The sequence below is a fragment of the Vombatus ursinus genome, unplaced genomic scaffold, assembly GCF_900497805.2.
Source record: "Vombatus ursinus unplaced genomic scaffold, bare-nosed wombat genome assembly UNPS02007284.1, whole genome shotgun sequence".
Lineage (NCBI taxonomy): Eukaryota > Metazoa > Chordata > Mammalia > Diprotodontia > Vombatidae > Vombatus > Vombatus ursinus.
Window position 1 is genome coordinate 26,160,294 of NW_020947062.1, and position 24,798 is coordinate 26,185,091.

Below are 24,798 nucleotides of genomic sequence, written 5' to 3' on the forward strand. Positions count from 1 at the left end.
AAAGCCCAATGTTGACTTTGTGCTCCAGAGTGGAGAACAATTTTATTTCTCCCCATAGACTCCATCCACCAAACTATGAAGTTTGGAAATGACACTGACCATGCTCTGAAGGAGCTTATAATAGAAAGGGGAAGAATGGGTACACACATAAATAACTAATGCACAGGAAAGTGTGAGATTAGAAGTGCAAAGGAAAGGCACAGGAAAATTTAAGAGAGGTTTAAGGGAGAGATCATTTTCAGCTTGGGGAGGGGTGGTGAAGAAGGCTTCCTGACAGAGGCATCTGAATTGAACCTGACAAGGAAGGGAAGGCCTTCCATAGGCAATGGGAGCGAGAGGAAGCCGTCCATGAGCAAAAACACAGCAACAGGAGGGCAAAACTCAAGCAGAAGGTGGAAAGGAGTCTGGTTTATGCTTTCTTTCGCATAAAGTCTTAATTGGAACAGGTCCTCCTCCTTCTTCCATTCTGTGGAGGAGTCCCATCCAGGTAATCTCCACTCTCTTCAGGGCTCGGCCCAGACTTCTGGTCTTCCAAACCAAGTACCTCTCCACTAGCATGTAAATACCTGGAGAAGAGAGGCTGGATTCTTTTTACTTGTACGTGAATAATAAATGCTTATTTCCTTTCTTTAAATCCCTAGCACTAAGTGCCCAGCTTAATAAATGTTTGTTTAATTGGATAGACTTTAAGTAGTAGCAACAGAAACTATATCTTTTCTCTCCCAATGCAACACATTTGCCTGAACACTAAAAGGGCAAAGACCAGGGAACATTTCCTTGGATTATCATAAGAATTTCCTAATTGGTCTCTTTGCACACAGTTTTTCCTTTCTCCAATCTGCCTTCCACACAGCTGCCAAATCGTTCTTCCTAACGCACTGGGCTGATCAATGTCACTGCCTGCTCCAGAAGCTCCAGGGACTCCCTCATACCTCTAGGATAAAATACAAACCCCTTTACAGAGCTAGTCTACTTCTCTAGGCCCAGTCAAAATGCCCTATTCCCCAAATGATATTCCTTTTGCCACCTCCATGCTTTTGCACGAGTTGGGTGTCATACCTGTAATGCACTCCATCGTCACTTCTGCTTTGCAGAACCCCTGGTTTTGTTCAGGGCTCAGTTCAAGTGCCACTTGCTATAGTAAACCTATCTTAATTTCCCCAACTGCTAGTACCCTCTCTGGCAGAACTTATTTTATAATATTTTATATTTGCTTAATTGTGCAAATGTTGTTCCCTACTTGAGTCATCCCCCTTTCCACTGCTCAGAATATATGCTTCTTAAGGGCAAGCACTTTGCACCCCCAGAGCATAGGACAGTACCCGGCACACAGGTTTATTGAATGAATGAGTGAGAGATTGCAGTCCTGGCAAACTACTAGGGTGATAACCTTCTGTGCCTCTTGTACCCTCTCTTTAATTTCAAGACAAACCCGTCATAAATAAGATCACAGTTCTCAGAGGCCTCCTTTTTGGTCCTTATTTCACAGTGAGGCTCTCAATAGGAAAAGCTCATTTACCACCACTCTGCAGTTGCCTTCTCACCCTGGAAGTTCCCTCGGCCGCTGTGGTGCTCTTACTCCGGCACCTGCTACCATTGCTAAGTTCCTCCAGGAACCTCCATTTTGACACTGGGCTCAGCCCTGCCATCCTTCACACCTCTCCCCGTTCTGCTTCTGACTTTCTGGACTTCATCATCATGTCTCCTCCACCCTACAGCCTCCCCCTGAGTTTTTTAGCTCTCTTTTATGGGTTGTCTTCCCCAACTAAAATGTAAGTTCTTTGAGGACAGGGACTATCTTTTTTTTTTTTTTGCTTGTGTCCATAGCAACAGGTCACGTGAGAAGTGATGAGCCCTGAATAAGGGCAGACTTTGTGAGAGAGAAGAGAAAGAGATGGTTCCAACAAATGTTGTAAAGATGGAACTGACAAGATGTGGCAGTTGACTGAGGGGTTGAGGGAAAAGAAAGAAACAAGGATGACTTCAGGATTTTGAACTTAGGTATCTGGTACTAGGGAGTTTCTGATATATCAGTGGAGATGTCCCCTGAGAGCAGAAGAGGAAACACGGTCTAATATACTGGATTTAGGGTTGGAAAACCAGAGTCTGAGTATCACACCTATCTGTGTGACCTTGGACAAATCTCTTACCCTCTTTGGGTCTCAGTTTCTTCATATTTAAAATAAGGGGGTTGGCCTGGATAATTTTGTAAGGTTCTTTTCAGGTCTAAATCCCATAATCCTATGTTAGGAATGTCCCCACTAAAGAAGCTTCCTTTGTTCTCTGGGGGTCACTGCTTCTCTGAGTGAATTTTCTATTTGGATAAAGAGGAATGTTGATGTACATAGCTTTATTTTCACCTACAAGAGATTGTATTCTTGTTAAGTCCAAACATCTGGATAAATACTTTACATTTCAGACACTCTGGGTATAATCTCTTCTAGTGGATTTGACAGCGGCAGCAACAGCACCTGGGCTACCAAAAGTGGAGCCAGGAAGAAGGCAAGATCCATGCTTCTACCCCACATAGGCACAGACTGTCTTTGTTTGCTGAGTAGAAATATTCCTTACATTTCTCAAAACATGATCCAAAAATTAAAGTATGACAAAGCCCAAACTTTTTCTCTGAATGATGGGTCAACATAAACTCATTAAACACAAAATGCAACTAAAATTATCTTTAAAAAAGTCTAGACTGTTCATGAACATGGGCTAATCCAGAAACTCCTTTCACCATTCGCACGATCAGAAGATATGTCCAGTATCGAGATGTGGTTACAAGTCCTTTAGAAGCTTAAGTCTAGTAGCCATCATCATCATCCAAGTCACAGCCATAATCTGAAATGCACGGAGAAAACACATATTAACAGCAAATACATGTCTGTGTTAAAAAAGAAGGAAAACAAAAATGCATCACTGTCTATTTACAATTATATTGCCTTCTTCACATTCCCACATGTCCTTCAAGTCTCATCTTGGAGCCTCATATCCCTAGACCATTTGAAATCAGAGTGACTTCTCCCTACCTTAAATTCATGGGTATTTATTAGCTCTATTACTTTTTAGGCAATTAACTGCCTCCTGCCTTGTGACATATTTTATATTATTATTTATCAGTCAATAAGCATTTATTAAATGACTACTATATGCCAAGTACTATGCTAAGCACCATGGATACAAAGAAAGGCAAAAAAAAAATTGTCTCCCACTCTCAAGGAGTATACTTTCCAATAGGGGAGATAATACATAAATAACTGAGTAATACAAGATAAATATTGAATATGATGATAGTAACTCTAAGAGGAAGGCAGTAGCAGCTGAGGAGACCAGCCAGGGCCTCTCATTTTATGCCAGCATTGTTAATTAATGTGCTTATTTCATCTTTGCAGGCCCAGAGAGTCACTACTGTGCCTAAGCATGTAATAAGTACTCATCGATGACTGTGAACGTGTATGACTGATGCAACATACAGGTTAACTTATGAATGAAAAATACAATGTATAATGGAAGGAGCTCTGAACTTGAGAGTTAGAAGATTTTGGTTCAAGTCCCTTGTCAGATACTTGAAAATTCCTAGAATGTCAGAAACAGAAAGGGTCCTACATATCACCTAATTCAATAGCCTTATTTTATTGACAGAAAACTGAAGCCCTGAGAAGATAAGTGCCTTGTCCAACTACTAAATGATAAAGCCAGTATTCAAACCTAGGCATTCAAATCTAAGCCTTCTTACTTAAAACTGCAAAATGGGGATAATGTTTTTACCACCTACCACAAAAGGTGATTGTTTGTAAAATGCCTTGTAAGAAAACTCTAAATGTGAGTTATTTTTATCATTATTTTTCTATGCCCATACAAAGGAAAATATACATTACTGAGAGTTTTCAATGAACTATGTGACTTTGGAAGGATACTGCCAAATAGCAGTGTGCTGTCCAAGTAGTCACAAAATTCAGATTGGGTGAAAGAAGTTTATAACAACAACAACAACAACAATGATGTTGACTACAACTACTATCAGTAAGGTTGGCACAGTATGGTAGAAAGCATACTGGACATAAGAGTCAGGAAACCTAGGTTCAAACTCCAGTTCTATTACTATGTGATCATGAACATTCTTCACCCCTGTTTCCTTGGTTTCCTCATGGGAGGATGGATCTTAAGAGTACATGAAATGATAGCAGATGATTGAGAGGGGACAGAAAAGAACCTTTATTTTGCTTCTGGTCCCCCCCTTTTTTTTCTTTCCCACCTCTACTAACGTCTTATTCTTAGAGATTGTAATTTTATAGATTAGGAAACTGAGGACCTGAAAAGGTAAGTGAATTGCATGGGTTCATATAGACAAGGCTAATATAGAACAGCAAAAGATCTGGCAGGGCCTACCAAACTAGAAAGGCTTTAAGCAGATAAAGTAATAGGGATAATAATACTTGCATTACATACCTCATGGGAAACTGTTGTGAGAAAAATGTTTTCTAAAGCTCAGCACCATAAAAATATGAGTTATTATCTACTTACCTCTATAAGCTGAAAACTTAATTACAAAGCAATAGCATCTTATTTGTGTAATGTGACTTATACTTTCTCCAAAATCCTTTGCATTTAAAATCTCTTTAGATTTGAAACTGAGAAATATTTCTTGGAAAACATGGTTTAATTGCCTTTTTTGGGGAAAACTGATTAATGACCTGAAATATTCTCATCATTCAAGTTTTGTGATAAGACACATCTTAATGATTTACATTTCTATATTACCAACTGTCTTTAAGTAGAAATACTATGATTCTAATTTTAGAAAGGAGTTCAAACTCAGGTCTTTTGACTCCAAGTCCAACACTCTTTCAACTACAATGAACTGTGCTAAATCAGATAATATACCACCTATTATAAGTAGTCCAACTAACTGACTTAAGTCCCAGGAACTGCATTTACCACTATTCTTAATTTCCCTTCCCCAAGACATGCCAAGATCCCCCTCTGAACCGGTCCCACCTACCATTTCCTCCCATTAATTGAAGGGCACTCATGCAATGATCCTCCTCTTCTTCTAGCTCTTCTTCTTCAACGTCATCTTCGTGATTATATAATACCGGCCCGCTTTCAACAACAATATTTGGAGGCTTTATGAGGTCTGTAGCCTGTGTCTGTGAATTGAGAAGTGATACCTACAAAGAAACGGGATAAAAGTGGACAGGTTCCTTCTGTATTAATCCCACCTAGGCCAAAGGAGAACTGACACCTACTTCTTAGGCCCCTGTGAGTTCCCAGTATTTGAGAGGGAGTGATAAAAGACTAGAAACAGATAACTCCCTGTCATTTTTCCACAGTTGAAAAGTATTTCAAATTCAAATATTTTTAAGCTAAATCAAACTTCAGAGCAAAATCAAATATGAGACAACTGGCCGTCAAGGTCCTTACCCCCACTAATGTAAGCAATAAACTCCCTGGGTGCTATAGGTCAACTCAGACGATGGGCCATGAGAAGGCTTCTTCCTATGTAGTTGCAATAAAACTGGCACATGTGCTATTGGCCCATTCACAGAGGAAAAGAATGAACTTTTAAATCATCTCACATAAATTAGGGACAAGAGGAAAGTCAGTACTTGGAATGAAGAGAATGCCAACATAAAAAAACGTGGCAGAACTCAGCTTATTTTGCTTCTTTCTCTTTGTCATAGTCAAGAGATTCTTCCCTCTTTTGTTTCATGATTATAGTTCCAGGTTCTACTTTATTGAAACAAAAACTCTGACCTTTTCTTTAAAGTCTGAAGGACTTCAAGCAGATACCTGGAAAAGGTTGTTCTAGCAGGTCTCAAGGACCTGCCAAAAGTGTAATATGGAAGAAAAAAAAAGTTAACGTGATCTTAGGCTGCACTAAAGTGAGCTGCATTTAGGCATCCAAATAGTAACAAGGATTTATGCAATTTTATTCTATCCCAGATGAACCTTTCCTCAATAATGCAGGCCAGTCCTCCCTCTTCCCCTCAAGATACCTCAACCCCAAATCTGCCCATTTTGGCAAACAGAATGCCAAACTAAAATGCCTTACTGCTCCTGGGAGTGCTAGCCTTCCCATTTTCAAGCTCTGTTTTGACTTTTGAGCTATTACAAAGTGCTGTAAGGCAAAGCAGTCATTTGCAAAAGACTTAACATATTTTTTACCTATTATCTTTTGCTATCTAAAAGGTTTCCACACAGAATAGTAAAGTATACAGTACTTAAGTGGATCTATTATTTTTATAATATAGAATCATAGGATTTATAATTGGAAGGGACCTTGGAGACCATCTAATGGCTAGGCTAGAGACTAGTCCAACCTCCTAATTTTTTTTTTTTTTTTTGGGTGAGGCAATTGGGGTTAAGTGATTTGTCCAGAGTCACACAGCTAGTAAGTGTTATGTGTCTGAGGCCAGATTTGAACTCAGGTCCTCCTGATTCCAAGGCCGGTGCTCTATCCACTGAGCCACCTAGCTGCCCCCAACCTCCTAATTTTTACAGATGAGGAAATCAAAGTCCAGAGTTTCAGCGAATTGTTGAAGGTCATGTAATATCCAGATCTGTTGCAAAGGTATCAGTTCATGCCCTTACTCACATAGCTTTACATTCAAGCATGGCAGGCTAAGGAGGAAACAAGACAAATGGACCATTTTTTTTCTCTGTTCCTTAGGGATGTTATCCAAAACCTTCAGAAAAGATCAGGCCTTTAACAATTGTTTAAAACAAAGACCATTCAAATTCTGTTGAAAACTATTTTCCGAACAAGAGTCAGACAACATGGTCAGTGTCTTGGTCTTTACTACTATGGTTCACACCATTTTATTTAAAAACTACAGCAATAGCTCAACCAAAGAGTTTCAATATTAGATACCTCAGATGGAAACTAGTATTCAATGACTGGTGTTCACTTAAAATACCCAAATCAGGAAGATCTAGAAAGTCATGAACTCCTACCCAGTTCTCTAAATGCATGTTGAGAAGAAGCCATAAAACTTAGAAAGAGTGCAACGTTATAGAGCAGAACTAGCCCCTTGGTCAAAACTTGTTAAGATGTGTAGACCTTCTTAACTTGTAGGTTGACACCTTCCTGAGGGGAGGGAAGTAATCATATTTCCTCCCTTGACAAATGTTCAGTCTAAATAAACAAAGATATAGTCTGTCAATGAAAGACTTTCTTAAGTAGTATAAGTAGTTTATATTACCAAAACTCTGACTACTAGATATTGGAGTTAATCAGACCCATGTTTTGGATAAATGTTGTTCCAGATTCTTTTATTTAGTCATCCTTACTCCCTTCTTCAAGACAACTTCTTTCCTCTTGGGGAAAAGGGCCAGCATTTTGCCCAGTAAATTGAATACCAACACATGCCAGTCTCCCAAAGACTAGGACCAGTTACTGCTCTGGGTGAGGAAATATTTCAGTAATGTCCACTCAGAAAAGAGATCAATAGTCAAAGTCAATGCTTTTAACTAACCTCTCTTGTTGGAGTCTTTTTAGCTGGTTGTGTAGAAACTAATGGTCTCAATCTGTAAAGAAAAGAAAGGTAATCATAAATGAAAACAAGAACAATTTTGAGGTCATTGACTCATTTTATGTTTGGATCATCACAGACCTGAACTAGCATTTTGGAATCACTAAATAATACTTTTGATTTTAGACTTTTTTTTTTTAACATTAAAAAAGACCTGTTTTGTAGGATTTTTAAAAAGCAAAAATGAATGCTGTCAAAGGTTTTCTGTATCTATTGACACAATTATGTAATTTTGGATGTGTTGTTTTTAATGATTAAATTAATTGTTTTCCTAATATTGAACCATCCCTGCAATACTAATATATATATGTGTGTGTGTGTATATATATATATATACACACATATACATATGCATATGTGTATATGTGTGTGTGACCCATCGTGATCTGCTTTTGAACTCATCACTCAACTGGAAGTCTCTCCAAAGTTACCAGTGATTTCTTAATTGCCAAATCTGATACTTTTCTTAGTCTTAATCTTTCTCCACTACTTAATGAATTGAACACTTTTGATCCCTTGGCTACTGTCTCCTATCTGGATTTCTGTGATACTATTCTCACCTGATTTACCTTCTACTTGTCTGAAAGCTCTTTTGAAAGTCTCCTTTGCTACAGATAGAACCTCCAAGGTTCTGTCCTAGGTCCTCTTCTCTTCCCCCTCTACACTTTTTCTTTTGGTAACCTAATAAGCTCTGATAGGTTCAGCTATCATCTTTCTCTATGAAGATAACTCCCAGACCTATCTGTCCTATCTCTTATTCAGCCTATCTCTCCCCTGAGCTTCAGTTTCATATCACCAGCTGCCTGTTGAACATTTCAAATTGGGTATCCTGGGGACATTTTAAAAACAAATATACCTAGAAATGAACTTATTTATCTAAACACTCTCCTCTCCCAAACTTCCTCATTTCTGTCAAAGGCATAGCTATTCTTCTAGTCTCCCACATTTACAAACTTGGCATTTTCCTTGACTCCAAACTCTCCATCACCCCCCCCCCCACATCTAATCAGTTTCCAAATCTTGACATTGTTACTGTGAGGGAAACTGAGGAAGATCTTCCCTAGCCCCTCGTGAAACCGCCTCATGACCTGACATAAAGAATGTAAATTGGAGTTATTCATGGCCAAGGGTACCATGGAGACAGAACATTAAGTAACCAATAAACTATGTTACCTGGGAAAGCAATTCTTATCTCAAGGAACATTTTTTCTTGAGAGGTGTGTAACTGTCCAAGGACCTGATCACTCCTTGGACACTTACACAACAAACAGGTATTTGGGGCTCTGATCAAGCTCCCTCCTTTGTTAGAATGTGTGCGTATCCAGAACCTGAGCTCACCAAGGATATGTACACAAAACAAAATATTAAGATTGTCTTCCCCTGGTTTACATAGACATAAAAGGGGCATCTGAAAATGGATTTTTTGGAGTACTCTGATGTCAGAAATAGGGACACTGATTCTCTGATGTTGTTCAAGGGCGGACCACATGCGTGGCCCTTATCGTTTAAGAGCAGGATGCTGCTCTTTTGGCGGCCTGATCAGACCTCTTGATCGTCTCTAATCTCCCCAATCTTGTAGGTATTTGAGCTCGCCTGGTCAGTGAGTATGTATCCTTTCTTTTCTTATTCCTCCTTTTCTTGATTTTGATTAATACTTATTGCATTGAATGTTATTCTTATCTTTATATGCTTGTGTTGCCTTAATTATTATTAATCATTGTAAAATAAATGTGATTGTTAAGTTTATACTAAGTACATGTCATATCTTGAGATCCAAACCTAAAGTGAAAGTACTGCGCAGTCCATAATCCTTTTGATTACAGTTACCTTCACTACATCTTTCAAATCTTACCCCTCCTCTGTACTCTCACACCTTAGTTAAGGTTCTCACTGCCTATGGCCTGAACTATTACAATAACCTCCTAGTTAATCTCCCTGCCTCAAGTTTCCCCATACTTTACTCCATCCTACACACAGCTGCCTAAGTGGAGATCTGACTATGTGATTCCCATACTTAATCAATTCTAGTGACTTCCTATTTCTTCTGTGATAAAATATAAACACCTCAGTTTAGTTTTTAAAACCCACACAATCTAGCCCCAAAATATCTTACAGATTCATTGCACATCACGCCCCCTAATGCATTCTGTGATCCAGCTAACTACTCTTCTCTCTGTTCCTCATACATAACAATCCATCTCATCACTGTGCTTTTGTATTGGCTGCATTCCCCCCACCCCTTACCTCCACCTCCTAGAAGTTCTCCTCTTTCTTAAGATGTAACTTAAGCACCACCTTCTTACCACAATTATGAGTGCCCTCCCTCTTTTCATTTAACTACTTTGTATATATTTGCTTTATATTTATGGTATAGATATTTTTATATGTATTTGCTGTTCCCCCATTAGAAGAAAGGTAGGGATTGTTTCATTCTTTGTACTTATATCCCTGCATTACCTTCACATACCACAATTTGTTTATCATTCCCTAATCAATGAACATCTATTTTATTTCCAGTTTTTTGCTGCTATAAAAATTTTGTTGTACATGGGGCTTTTCTTTTAAATTATTTTTTCTCTTATGGTTATGAACTTGATGAATATCAACACAAATTTCAACATGAAAAGAAAAAAAGACAAATGAAATTGTGGGTCTCTATTATGTACACATATTTTTAAAAAGTATATGTTAAACACTATAGTACCAACAATATCCTGCTTGTCTATCTCACTGACCATTCTTCTGCTTTCTTCTGTGAATTTTTTTATTAATGCTTTTTCCCATCATTACCACTGGTCCCACATTCCCCCCTGCCCCAACTCCTCCCCAAAATAAATGCCTTTGCTTGTAACAAATAAGTTTACTTAACCAAAACAAATTCACATACTAGTCATTTCTGAAAATATGTCTAATCCTGTGCCTAATGTTCATCATCTACCAAGAAGTAGAAGTATATTTCTCCTTTAGACTTTTGGAGTTCTAATCTGTCATGAAATGAACAGAATACCAGTCTTTCGATGTTGTTTTCCTTTACAATGTTGTATTCTTCCTTGTTCTGCTCATTTCATTCAGAAATCAATTCACAGAAATCTTCATAGGTTTTTCAGGATTCATTCCTTTCATTATTTGTTACAGTGTGGTAACATTTCAGCATATTCTTATAGCATAATTTGTTCAGTCATTCCCTAAATGATGCGTATGTACATTATTACTAGTTTTCCACAATGAAAAGAGGGCTATATATATATTTATGTGTGGGTCTGTTTTCTCTTTCTTTGTTCTCTTTAGCATACATGCCTAGGAGTGGTATCACCAGGTCAAAAGGGTATAAACAATTGAGTGATTCAGGGAACATCACTCCCAAGTGCTTTCCAGAATAGCTATATGTTCTGCTTCACAGTTCCATCCACAATGCTCCCCATACCGCCCATCTAACAACTATCATTTTCCATTTTTATTATTTTTGCTAATCTGATTAGGTGGAAGGTAGAAGCTCAGAGCTTTTTTAAATTATGTTTTTCTTATTAGGGATATTGAGCATTTTTATGTTTGGTAGCTACTAGTTTGCATTTTTTTTTCTTTTGAGAACTGCCTTTTCACATCCTTTGATGGTTTATCAACTGAGGAATGGTTGTTGTCCTTATACATTTGTATTTATTCCCTATATATATTACTTCCGGGTGACATGAGCAACAAGACAGAGGACTAGACATTTTCTCTTATCCCCGCAACCTCTCAAACCTCTTCAAAACAGAAATTCTAGAACAAAGAAAAAGCTACTTCAGCTATCTCCATTGTCAAGGACACCAAGAATCCAAGGTCACCCCCCCCAAAAAAAATCCCTATGAACTCCCTGACCCTGAGTTCATTCAGTAACACTTCCACACTTCCTCTGCTACCAGCATAAGGCTGCACTAGCAGATCCAAGGATCAGACACAAGCTCACAACAAAATCTACTTCCCTATTCCCTCTCCCTCTTTCCAGAGACCCTGACAGACAGGCAGAACTGGAGCCAGGCCAACAATCTTATGATACCAGCAGAGCTGGTGTCAAGGTGGATAATACTGTAGCACTAGTGGAGCCTGGAACTGGAATGGACAACCCCATAGCACTAGTACTGCAATGCTCTAAAATGCTGGTGCTAGGTCAAAAGCACCAAGGAACAGAAAGAAAAAGAAAGGACACCAGGACAGGACTCTCTGTAGCACTCCACCAAGCCTGAGGGAAAGAGCACATCGTGCAGCTGGGGCAAGGTCTGAAGTCAGCAGAAGTGACTTGCGGTAGAGACCTAGGCTGGTGAACCATGATTTGCCCAGTGTAGGAGGAAGATGAGCCACTTTGAGATTCAGCCACCAAAGAAATCACCATTAAAAAGCATAGAGTTAGAAAGTGTCTTGTAGGCCTGGCTCTAAAGTTAGCACTCTCTTAGTTCAGGAATAATGTTGAGATGAAACAAGGCACTTGCAAGGCAATGAATATCTAACAAAGGAGGACGTTTCCTTTGCCCCTCCACAGCAAGAATATATAATAAAGAGCAGAGCACCGAGGTCTGGTAGAGAAGTCCTGCCCACTTAAGAAAAGAGTGAGGCAGATAGATGGCAGGAGTTTTGAAAGACTTTCCATATCCAGGGTTTGGCATGTGTATAGCTCTAGGAATTTTTTTTTTAAACCAGGGTGTGGCTGATGAACATACTATAGTTTCTTGGAGCCACAGGTGAGAGTTGGGTGACAGGTGGAAATCAAAGGTGGGTGAATAGCCCTGAAAAGGACCTTGCAAACCTCACACACTAGAGATCTTCCCTGAATTAGTCTTCCCTGAACCCATACATGGGCTAAACCAGGTTGAGGGTAGCCAACAGGCCTTAAACCTATTGGTGAATTAGGGGGATGTCTACCCCACACATGCAAAGACTTCCCCTGGTGGAATCAGTAGATGAGAACAATTTGTTCCAATAGCCATTTAGGCATCTGAAGCAAGTACAGTGGAGCACTTTGGAGCTCAGTCAGACATCAAAGTCACCAAGACTCTCCACTGCATCCTGGGCCATCTCTGATTGTTCTATTGCCTTGCCACTGGACTTTGATGACTCTGGAAGAGTGAGGACAACAATCTGCAACTCTGCCTCACTTAAATCTGATTCATACATAAGGCAAAATATCACTCCAGTGATGTCACTGGTCTTCTTCAAAAATGAAAGACCATCACCATCACCAACAACAGCAAGGATACAGTAGCTCTTTGTCTGTCAGGACATGGCCTATTGTCTCTATCTGGAAATATATCTGGTCAGTTATGAAGGTACAGTAACTCATGTGGTCTTGGGCATGCACCAAGTCTGAGAGGCCCAAAGCCCACACGGTATAGGCTTTTTTTTTTTAATAGGCCCTAGGCCAGGAAGCTGCACTGGACAAACTGGGGCCAATTGGGTTTCCGGAGGGAAGGAAACTTTACCAAGAAGGCCCTTAGGGAAACCAGAGGAAGTCTTGTGGAGGTTGTGTGTGGGGGGAGAAAGCTATGTCAGGGTAAGGGGAACTGCATCAGGAAACTTCTCAAGGGGGAGAAAAAGACTGAAATTAACAAAGATTTCAGGGAGAAGAAAATTCAAAGGCCTGGAACATAAGCAAATGAATCAACAAGGAAATAATAACAACAGAAGGAAACATAACCTCCGGATCTGGTAAATGAGTTCAAGCACCTGTGAATAAATATTGCAAAACAAAGAACATTGTTGATGAGACTGAAGACCCTGTGGAATTTGAAAAGAACATAGAACCACATGTTCCTGAGTGGTTTAAAGAAAAATGAAAATGATGAGAGCAGAATGCATTGCTTGAATAGCAAAAATAATTGGCAGAATAGGAAAACTGGAATCTGCAAATGGCAAGTCTCATAAAAGGAACAAAAGAGAGAACAACGGATTGAGAATGCAGATACAGAGAAGTGAAGGACAATCTAGAAGAAGAGAAGCAAAAAACATTAAAAGAAAATATACTAACTATACAAGCAAAACATACTGATCTCAAAGACTAGATGCAAAGAAACAACCTAAGGCTCATAGGTCCCTGAGAAAAACTTGACAGGACAAAAAATCTTAATACCACAATGCTAGAAATAATAGACGATAACTACCCAGAACTTCTGGAAAGAGAAAATGAAATTCCACATTTTGGAGAGAACCTATAATGTCCTATAAGATCCTGCCTACAAGTAAATTTTTTTTTTTGTGGGAACACATTAAAATACGGCAAGGTATGGTACATGGAAGGGCAGGAGGGGAGCAGGGGTATAGAGAGGATTATGTGATAGTCTGGGGTGTCAAATTAGAGGCTAGCAATGAGGGCAAGGTAGAAGGTGACCTCTGTGGTCTCAGAAAGAGAAGAGCCTACAGGGGAATGAGTAAGGAGGTGTGGGGAGAGGGGGGAAGAAATGAAAAAGAGAGAGAAAAAGAGGCCTCACTTTGGTGGGGGGAGGAGGTTCCGCTGACAAAGGCTCCTATGGGTGAAAAGAGACAGTGTATGAGGGAGGGAAGTAAGAAACTTACACTAAGGGTAGCCTGTAGGATTTGGTGACTGAAAAGTATACACATCTCAAATCAGTATGTGGGAATTAGAACCCCTGGTGAAATGGGAGAGCATGAACACAGGGAAAAGATTTTTAGGCAAATGTGGGGGAAAAATGATACCCAAAGGAGAGTATATATCACTGATGGGCTATGGATTTGGAGTTGTGTTAAGGCAGGAGCCTTACTTTCAGAGAGCCATGTTCTCTCTGAAACATGCAATAACTGACATTATTCTGGAAGTAAGGCACAATGGAAAAGGGGAATCAATGGGGAAGTCTACTAGGCAGTGTCAGAAACTGCCTAGAGGCAAGAGTCTAGATAACCCTGGAAGCTTAGATTGCACAAAGAATACCAAGAAAGGAGAGACCAGATAATTACAGGGGTTATGAATCAGAGAAAGAGGGTCTAGAGTAGGCAGAGAGGATGGATAATGAAGAGAGTAAGAAAACTACTTTTTGGAAAGAGGCACAAAAAAAGAAATAAAAAAACACTAATGAACAAGAGTAATTAAAGGGAAGGAAAGGAAAGGAGAATCTACTTCACTTACTGAGAAGAAAAAAAGGAGGGGGGAATTATATAACCAGATAATAGCAATTAAGAAAAGAGGAACTAAATAAGCAAAACTTAAGTTTTTCCACAAAAGTAAAGGAGTAACAAATAAAGGAGATCAGGGGTGAGGGAAAAGAACCAGTGGGAACAGACTACCTTAAAAAAAAGAATAAAGTAAATGAACATAATATTGTGTTTATAGTAGAAGGAAAAAAGGCATCACTTAGAGACAGAGAGAGAAAATACAAAACTCATTTTTATAATTTTAAATGTGAAAGAATTTTAAACAATTCAATAAAACAAAAAAGTGACATTAGATGAGAAAACAAAATCCTATAATTTGTTATATTTAAGAAAAACATTTTAAAAAACAAAGACATACACAAAATAAAACTGAGAATGGAACTTTTTTTTTTACTGTATCAAGTGAATCCAGAAAAGCAGAAGTTGCAATCATATTGTCTGAAGAAGCAAAAACAAATATTAAAAAAATAAAAAGGGTTTAACAAGGAAACCATATTATGCTAATCTCAGTAATAAACTCATACACTTGCATGCCTTAGCATGCAAATTTGTAAAGAAAACATTATCTGAGTTTTAAGAAAAAAGACAGTAACACAGTAATGACCAGAGACTTCAATATACCTCTCTCGGTTGTATGTAAGTCTAAAAGAAAGATAAAAAAGAATAAACATGAAACTAAACAAATTGCTATTAACTAGAGTTAACAGACTTAAGACATTTTTCTGAATGGTACAGTAAAAGACTATATATAACATAGAACTTTTACAAAAATTGACCATGTACTAGGGCACATAGGCAGAAATAGTTAATACATACTTGACAGACCATAATGCTATAAGAATAGAAACTGGTTGAAGGACCACATACAAAAGATGCAGATCCAAATGGAGACTCAACAATGAAATCCTAAATGAGTGAGTCAAAGAACAAATCATATAAATAATTAAAAACTATGTAAAAAGAAAATGATAATGATGAAACAATGTACCAAAATTTCTGGGATACAGCTAAAGCAGACTTCAGAGGGAAAATTACATCTTTATAAACATACGTTAACAAACTAGAAAAAGAGAGGATTAATAAACTTAATATGCACTTAAAAAATTAGAAAGTCAACAAATAAATCTAAAATAAGCACAAAAGAGGAGATACTAAAAATTCAGTAAATAGATAAATTGGGAAAAAAAACAGAAATGATAAGTAAAAGTAAAAGCTGGTTGAAGGCTAAAAAAAACTGATAAACCCTTAACTAATCTGGTTAAGGAGAACAGAGCAAGAAAATAAAATTAATAAAATAGCAAATGTGCAAAGTGAAATCACAGCAAAACAAGAAGAAATAAAAATAATGAGATCATATTATATAATGTTATATGCTAACAAAATTGAGAACACAAAAGAAATAGACTTAAAAAATAGAACCTTAAAAAACATAAAAGTTTTCAAATTATCAGAAGACAAGATAGAGATTTTGAATAACCCAATCTCAGAAAAGGAAATAGATCTAAATGTAAAGGAACTACCAAAGTAAAAAACTCCTAATTCTAGTGGAGTGACAGGAGAATTCTATTAAACTTTTAAAAATCAATTAGTACTCATATTTCAAAAGTTATTCTCAAAAAATGGGAAAGTAAGCACCCTACCCGAATCCTTTTATAAGACAAACACAGTCCTAACAGCTAGGCCAGGGAAAGATAAAACATAAAAATAAAACTATAGGCTAATATCATTAATAAACAGTGACTCAAAAATCTCAAAATCCTATCAAACAGACTACAGTAATTTATCCAAGAAAACATTCATTATGTGATTTATACCAGGGATGCAAGGATGGTTCAACATTAGGAAAACAATATAATTAATCATCACAACAGAGAAAAAGATTTTGACAAAATACAACACTCTTTTATACTAAAAACCGTATAAAGCAGAGGCATAGAGAGGCTTTTTTTAATATCATAAAAACATCTATCTAAAACCAAAAGCAAGCATCATATGCAATGGGGAAACATTAAAACCTTTTCCAGCAAATATGAGAGTGAAGCAAGGTTGCCCACTCTCTCTATCATTATTTGATATCTGCTTTGTATCTGCTATTCTACCTGGTTTCAATTCCACAAAATAAGATGCCCCTCCTAGGATAAGCTCATCACTTCTAATCTCATCACCACTCTGTTTGGATTGACACCCTTTTCTCAGCTTCCCTTAGACTATACCTTTCTTTTTATCTGGACCTTTCTTTTTATCAACTGTATCCCAAGCACTTAGCACAGTGCCTGGCACACAGTAGGCACTCAATAAATGTTTATTGGATTGGATATAGTCCTAGAAATGCTAGCAATTGCAAAAAAACAAGAGATAGAAGTTAAAGGCAAGGAGGAGACAAAACTATCCCTATTTGTTGCTGATATGATAGTTTACTTGGAAAATCCTAGGAAATCAGCAGATGCTAATTGAAACAATTATTAGCTTCAGCAAATAAACCCTCAAAAATCAATTTTTCTAATAGAAAAGGAAATGCATTCCAAATAATGACAAAATGTATGAAATATTTGTGGAATGACCTCTCAAGGCACACAAAAAACTTAATCAATTACAAATAAAGAAAAACTTATACAGTTGGAGGAATACACAGTGCTCATGGATAAGTCAAGCCAATACACTAAAAATTACAATACTACAAAATTAGTTCACACATTTAATGCTAAGCCAATCAAATTACCAAGGGAATACTTTGTAGAACTTGATAAAATAATAACAAAATTCATTAAAAAAAAGATCTAGAATAACAAAGGAAATGATGAAAAGAAGTAGGAATGAAGTACTTCCAGACCTTAAACTATATTATGAAGCAGCAGCCATCAAGACCATTTGGTATTGGTTAAAGAATAGAGAAAATGATCAGTGAAACAGACTAGACAATGGAGACTTAGAAACAATTGAACTCAATAACTTAATGTTTGATAAAATGGAAAACAAAAATTACTTAGGAAAAAAATTCCTTATTTGATAAGAACTGCTAGGAAAACAGGAAAGCAGTTTGGCAGAAATTGGGCTTAGAACAATACCTTATACTAAATACTACAATGCACTCCAAAACTGGATATGTGACCTTAATATTAAAGATCATATTATTAAAAAATAAGAAGAGAAACAGCCATGAGTAGGAAATGTATTCTTAACCAAACAAGACAGAGGCAATTACAAAAGTTAAAACAGATAATTGACTACTTGAAACTGAAAAGCTTCTGCAGAGAGAACATTAATGCATCTAGGATAAGAAGGGAAGTGGTCAGATAGGAAAAAAATCTGTATTAAATTCCTCTGATAAAGGTTTGGTATAAATGATATATAAACTATTAATAAACACATATGACTAATAGCAAATCCCCAGTAGATAAATGGCAAAAGGATATGAATGGTTCTTAAAAGAAGTGCAAAGTATTCACAATCAGATGAAAAAATGCTCCAAATCACTAACAAGAAAAATGCAAATCAAAACAACCCTGAGATTTCACCTCATACTGCAAGTTGGCAAAAATGACCAAAATCTGGCAATAGTCAATGATGGAAGGGTTGTGGAAGGATAGGCACACTAATACATTATTGTTGGAGCTATGAAATGGTACAAGTATTTTGGAAAGAAATTAAGAATTATGCAAATAAAGTAATTAACATGTCTATACCCTTTGAATTAGAGACTCATTACTGGGCTTATACCCCAATGAAGCTATTAATAAGAAGAAAATCTCCATATAATCTAAAATATTTATAGCACCATTTTTTGTAATAGCTAAGAACTGAAAACAAAGTAGATGCCCGTCAACTGAGGAATGGCTAAACAAATCACAGTACATGAATATAATGAAATATTACTGTGCTGTAAGAAATTATTTTTGTGATTAATACAGAAACATTGAAAGATCTGTGTGAACTGATGCAGAGTGAAGTAAGCAGAGCCAGGAAAACAATATACACAGTAACTATAAAAATGGAAATAATAACAGATCAAAAAATTCAAAAGCAAATGTAAAATTATAAAGATTAAGTAAGACTTGAATGAAGAGATATGAAGAGATACCCTCAACATACCCCTTTGTGGAGGTAGAAGGTCTACAGGCATTACACACTGCATGTTTCCAGACTTGTTCAATGTTTCAATCAGTTGTGCTGATTTTCTTTTCCTCTCTAAAAAATACTATTTGTCATATGGGATGGCTCTTTGGGGGATAGAGCGGAATACTTGGGAGAACTATGGTGAGAAAATATCAATAAAAAGTTACTTTTAAAATTTCCCTATATATCTAAGATATCAGACTTTTATCAGAGAAATTTTGCTTAGCTGTTTCCCTTTTAATTCTAGCTATATTTTATTTGAGGAAAATCTTTTTCAATTTCATGTGAATAAAAGCAACTATTTCATCTCTTATAAGCATCTTTAGCCTTTCGCTTGGTCAAGAATTTTCCCCTATCCATAGTTCTCCTTCCCTTCTCTAACTTGCTAATGATATGACCTTTTATGTCTAGATCACATATACGTTTGGAGCTTATCATGGTATATGGTGTGAAATGTTTGTCTAAGCTTAATTTCCCCCTAGACTACTTTCTAATTTTCTCAGCAGTTTTTGTTCCCAGTAGTTAGTGTTCTTGGGTTTATCAAACACCATGCTACTACGTTCAGTTGTTTCTGGATCTCATGTACCTAATTTGTTCCATTGATCAATTTTTCTATTTTTTAATCTAATACCAATGAGTTTGGATGATTACTGTTTTATAATATATTCATCCAGTACTGTTAGGTCCCCTTCCTTCTGACTTTATTTCTCTTGAGATTCTTAACCTTGGGTTCCTTCCAGATGAATACTGGTACTATGTGTAGCTCTGTAAAGTTATTCTTTGGTGCTCTGATTTGTTTCACACTCAATCTGCCAATTAGTTTGGGTAGTATTGTCATTTTTATTTTATTGACCATATAGTCAATACTGAATGTCCCAATTATGAACAAGAAATAGTTCTTTAATTATCGAAGTCTTTCTTAATTTCTGTAGTGTTTTATAATTGTAGTTATGTGATTCCTATGTGTGTCTTGGTAAATGAATTCTCAGGTATTTTAAACATTCTGCAGTAATTCTGAATTTAAAGTTCTTTTTGTATCTCTTCCTTATGGGTTTTCTTAGTAATACATGGAAAGACAGATGATTTGTGTGGATTCTGCTATTTAAAATTGTCGTTTTAATTAATTTTAGTTGATTCTTTAGGATTCTCTATGTAAACCATCATATCTCCTATAAAAAGTGATACTTTTGTTTTTTTGGTTATGCTTATTCCCTCAGTTTCTTTTTCTTATCTAAAATGCTATCACTAGCATTTCTAGAATAGTATCAAATGATAGTGGTGACACTGGCTATGCTTGCTTTACCCCTAACCTTACTGGAAAGGATTCTATTGTTTCTTCATTATAGATAATGCTAGTTCTTGGTTTCAGATAGTCACTGTTTACAATATTAAAGGGAAGGCCTTTCCTATTTATTTCTATTCTTTCTCCATTTTTTTAAAAACAGAAATGGATACTGAATTTTGTCACAAGCCTTTCCTGACTTCATTAATATAATAATTTGGTTTTTATTAATATATTTTATTATATTGATAATTTTCTGCAATTGAACCAAGCCTACATGTATAAATTTATTTGGTCATAACATGTAAAATGTATAATCTTTTTTAATACATTGCTACATTCCTTTTAGGGCAACGAAGTGATATGGTGCCAGGCCTATAGTCAAGAAGACTCCTCTTCCTCAGTTCTAATCTGGCCTCAGACACTTACTAGCTGTGTGACCCCACACAAGTCCCTTAAACCTGTTTGCCTCAGTTTCCTCATCTGTAAAATGAGTAGAGAAGGAAATGGCAAACCACTCCAGTATCTTTGCCAAGAAAACCCCAAATGGGGTCATGATGAGTTGGTCATGATTGCTGACAGTCATTTGACTGAACAACAAAAATATTCTTTTTATAAAAATCTTGCATCAATATTTGAGATACAGATCTTTAGATTTTTCTCTGCCTTACCCATGCCTGGTATAGATATCAAGACTACACTGTCTCAAAGAGCACTTAGTAGAATGCCTTCTTTTCCTATTTTTGCAAACAATTCATATAATATTGGAGTTTTGGGAAGTTGTTACATTTGTCATTTTCTTTGCTTGGGCTCCTCTTTTTATCATTTACCTCCTTTTCAACCTCAGTTTCCTCATCTGCAAAGTAAAGATAATAATAACACTTTGGAAATCTTAAAGTACATAGAAATATTAACTATTATAAATCATCAAATGCCTAACAGTTTAATCTCTGTGTATATATACTCATTTTCTTAACATAATTCCAAAATGGTTTCCAGAATGGTTAAATCAATTCACAACTCCACCAACAACGTGTTATTGTGTCTGTCTTTATACAACTTCTTCAACTTTGATTATTTCTATTCTTTGGCATTTTTGCCAATTTGCTGGGTGTAATGTGAGATCTCAGCATTGTTTTGATTTGCATTTAATTTACTGGTGATTTGGAAGAATCTTTCATGGTTAATAATTTGCAATTCCTTTAAGAACTGTTTATATTCCTTCAGCATTTATCCAATGGAGAATGACTTTTAGTCTTAAAGATTTAAGGTTAAACAGAAAGGGACCTCAGACATCCTCTAGTCCAAACCCCTCACTTTATGTTGGCCCAGGGAGATTAAACGATTCAAGGCCACATAGGAAGTAGTAGATTTGTAGTTCTATATTTACCTTAGATGTCAGAACCTTGTCAGAAATATTTGATTTTCCCCTTAATAAACTGCTCCCTTTCTTATCCCAAAATTTCATTTGTGCAAATGCCTTTCAATTTTAGGTAAAAGGAAAGTATTGAGGAAAATTAACATTGTGCCCTTTTCCTCATTTTGACAAACCCCACTTCTGAGGGGCAGGTAGTTTCTGAAGGGTGTGAAAGAGTAAAGTGATCACCCCCACTCCCCATTAATCAGTCTGGGCTGTGTCCCTTGCTTACCCATTAGGCACAGAAGCCAGCTTGAGCTAAGTCCTCCCCAGGGAATGTCTCTTATGTCCTTGTTTTTCCTAATCAAAGTTAGGGGTGATTTGGTCTATATGGGGAAGACCAAACCAGAGGAAACCTGAGACAGCTTATGTTTTTCTAGCCAGGACTGCTAGAGGCATCTGGGTCTCATAAAACAACCAGCATTTTTTTTTTTTTGGTATGGCAATTGGGGTTAAGCGACTTGCCCAGAGTCACACAGCTAGTGAGTGTTATGCGTCTGAGGCCAGATTTGAACTCCGGTCCTCCTGACTCTAGGGCCAGTGCTCTATCTACTGCATCACCTAGCTGCCCCCACTAGCATTCTGTAAATGTCAGAAAGGGGCAAAATCAGGCTGAAGGTCAGCCCACTTCCCTTAGCTTCACATTAATCCTTTCACCTGAGAATCAGTCCTGCACACCCAACCCTACCCCTGCCTCCCAAAGTAAAAGGAAGGAGCTGAGAACTACTAATTCACCTCCTCATTAAAATGTCCACCAATCAGGATTGTCTTGCCTTTGCCAGGGGAGGTCCAAATGATATACTATCAGGCTAGTCAGAAGGAAGACACACTTAGAACTAAAAAGCCCTTTCAGCCTCTGAGTCTTTGGCACAAATGGTGACTAGACATCGACTCCTTTATTATCAGGCTTCATGCTCCTGTTAATAAATGATATCTCACTTGGAGAATTGCCTCAGTTTACTTATTCATTATGTTTTATTCACAACAGTATCTAGCTTACTACTATTATTATTATTTTGTGAATGCCTTTGTCTCTTGTTTGGATAAGAGTCCATGACATAACCTTTAATATTCAGGTCATGTGTCCATGCTGAGTTTATTGTGATATACAACATGATACAACCTAATTTCTGCCTGTTTTTTGGCTTTCCTTTTTTTGGGGGGGGGGGCAATTAGGGAGTTCTTCCCTAAGTAACTTATGTTTCAGGCTTATTCAAAACTAGGTTACTGAATTTGCTTTCTCCTCTAAGTTTTCTGGTATCACATAAGCTTTTTGAAACCAAGGACTATTTCAGTTTGTTTTTTTAATATTCTTAGTGGCTGGCACTTAGTAATACTAGCTGATTTAACAATAGGCCCTTAATAATACTAGCTGATTTAACAATCATCATCATCATCATCACTATTATTTTCTGTTTTCTCTAAGGTAAAGGACCTTAGGATTGAGAAGGGGAGAACAAAAATACTTAGCATGGAATAGAAACTTGAAGAAAAGTAAAGAGAGAACAAGAAAGAACCTTATTGCCCTCTAAGTAATATATTACTGTGATATAAAAAAATGAAAAATGAAGTGAGCAAAGAGAATAATGTATATGATAACAACACTGCAAACAAAAATAATTTGGAAAGATTTAAGAATTCTGACCAATGAAATGACCAACCAGAATTCTAGAGAACTGATATGAAACATGCTACCCACCTCCTGACAGAGTGGTGATGGACTCAGTAAAGGCAAGCAACAAATATTAATTAACTATCTACTAAGTACAGAGTAAGACATTATCATCATAATCAACAAACATTTAATTAGGTACTTATATGCCAGGCACTATACTAAGCAGTATGGATACAAAAAAAGGAAAACAAAACAAAACAAAACGACAATAACCCACAAAACATGGTCTTTGCTCCCAAGAAGTTCATGCTCTAATGGGGGAAGACAACATGTGAACAACTATGGCCAAACAAGATTTATAGAGAATCAATTGCAGGTCATCTCTAAGGGAAGACATTAGTGGGAAAATGACCAGGAAAGGCATCTTGAAGAACATGAATTTTGATGGAATTAAAACTCAGGGCGAATATGATGAAAAAATATTGGCACCCAATTATTAAAGTGAATGCTGAATCAAAGAATCTCTGAGTTAAGGTCCTTTCCTTTCTATTAAATGGTAAATGGCCATGCTGGCAAATTTGTCATTCTGGGTTTCTGGAGAACTCATGGAGAATCTCACCCACCAACAGGTCCATAAGACTGGAGATCAAATAAAGTGAGTAGCCAAACTGAAAGGAAAAGAAATGTGTTAGCTGGCTAAGGGAGACTGCTTACTGATATCAGATACCCCCACCCCACTCCACTCCCAACCCTTCCTAGTGTACATATTTGATTACTGTAGCTTTTCAGGTTCAGAGTACATGGCCAATCAACAGCATCCTGATGCATTTAACTGAACCAATGGGATATTGTTCTACCATACAAGGAAAACTGATAATCAGACTTCCATAATGGGAAGTTCAACAGGTTGTTACATGGCCCACTTGCTCAACCAGGCTATTAGTATGGTTGGAAAGCCACCCCCTGAAAAAAAACACAACACAACAAAGTTGCCATTTTAGTCACATAACATATTTATAAAATGGTATCTCTGTTTGCCCTCGGCAACTACCCATTTTGATACTTCTTTTGGAATATCATAAACTCTAGGCTACTCAATGTCTATGTCATTACAAAGTAATGCAGTTTGTATAGCAAAATAAGTCAGTCCAATTAAGGTTATAGCAATGATTAAACAAAAATGTGTGGATAACAAATCATAAATAAAGTCCATACATTTTTGGATATGGCAAATGTGTGGACCTGTTTTTGTTTGACTGTGCTTACTTGTTATAAGTATTGTATTTTTCTTTTTATTCGGAGGTCTGCAGGAGGGGGAAACAGGGAAGATTTGAAGGGTCTCCTAGAGACAGTGTTTCCAAAAAAAACAAAGAGAAAAGAAAAGGGGACTGCTGAAGGATTTTTCTTTCCTTCTTTTTTTTTTAATGTACAGAAAAAAGTTCAGAGGAAACAGAGAAGCAGGGCAGCTTTGAAAGTAACATATTGAGTTTATTAAATACTTAAAAAAAACCCCGCAAGCAGAGATTTGTGGTTTTTGCATAGAACCCCACCCTCTTTTTCCATTCTATTTTATATTAAGTGTTTCCCCTCTTTGTTCATTAAATTCAGAATGAAAAAATAGAAATCTGCCTTCTTTTCTGATGATTAAAAGAACTGTAAAATTTCTTTCCGATTAATTCTGGGAACAGCTTATTGTCCATTT

The 24,798-nt window shown here is 36.9% G+C and overlaps 1 protein-coding gene across 1 annotated transcript in view; it reads right to left on the reverse strand.

The window, feature by feature from the left end:
- Positions 1-1,799: 1,799 nt before the first annotated feature.
- BRF1 (BRF1 RNA polymerase III transcription initiation factor subunit) overlaps positions 1,800-24,798 on the reverse strand; it is a 168,554-nt gene continuing 145,555 nt past the window's right edge. The window contains exons 16-18 of the mRNA XM_027848972.1: positions 7,476-7,527; positions 5,000-5,168; positions 1,800-2,838 (exon numbers count right to left, since the gene is read on the reverse strand). Coding sequence (XP_027704773.1) covers positions 2,801-2,838; positions 5,000-5,168; positions 7,476-7,527 — 259 coding nt within the window. The 3' untranslated portion in view covers positions 1,800-2,800. The remainder of the gene's footprint in view (positions 2,839-4,999; positions 5,169-7,475; positions 7,528-24,798) is intronic.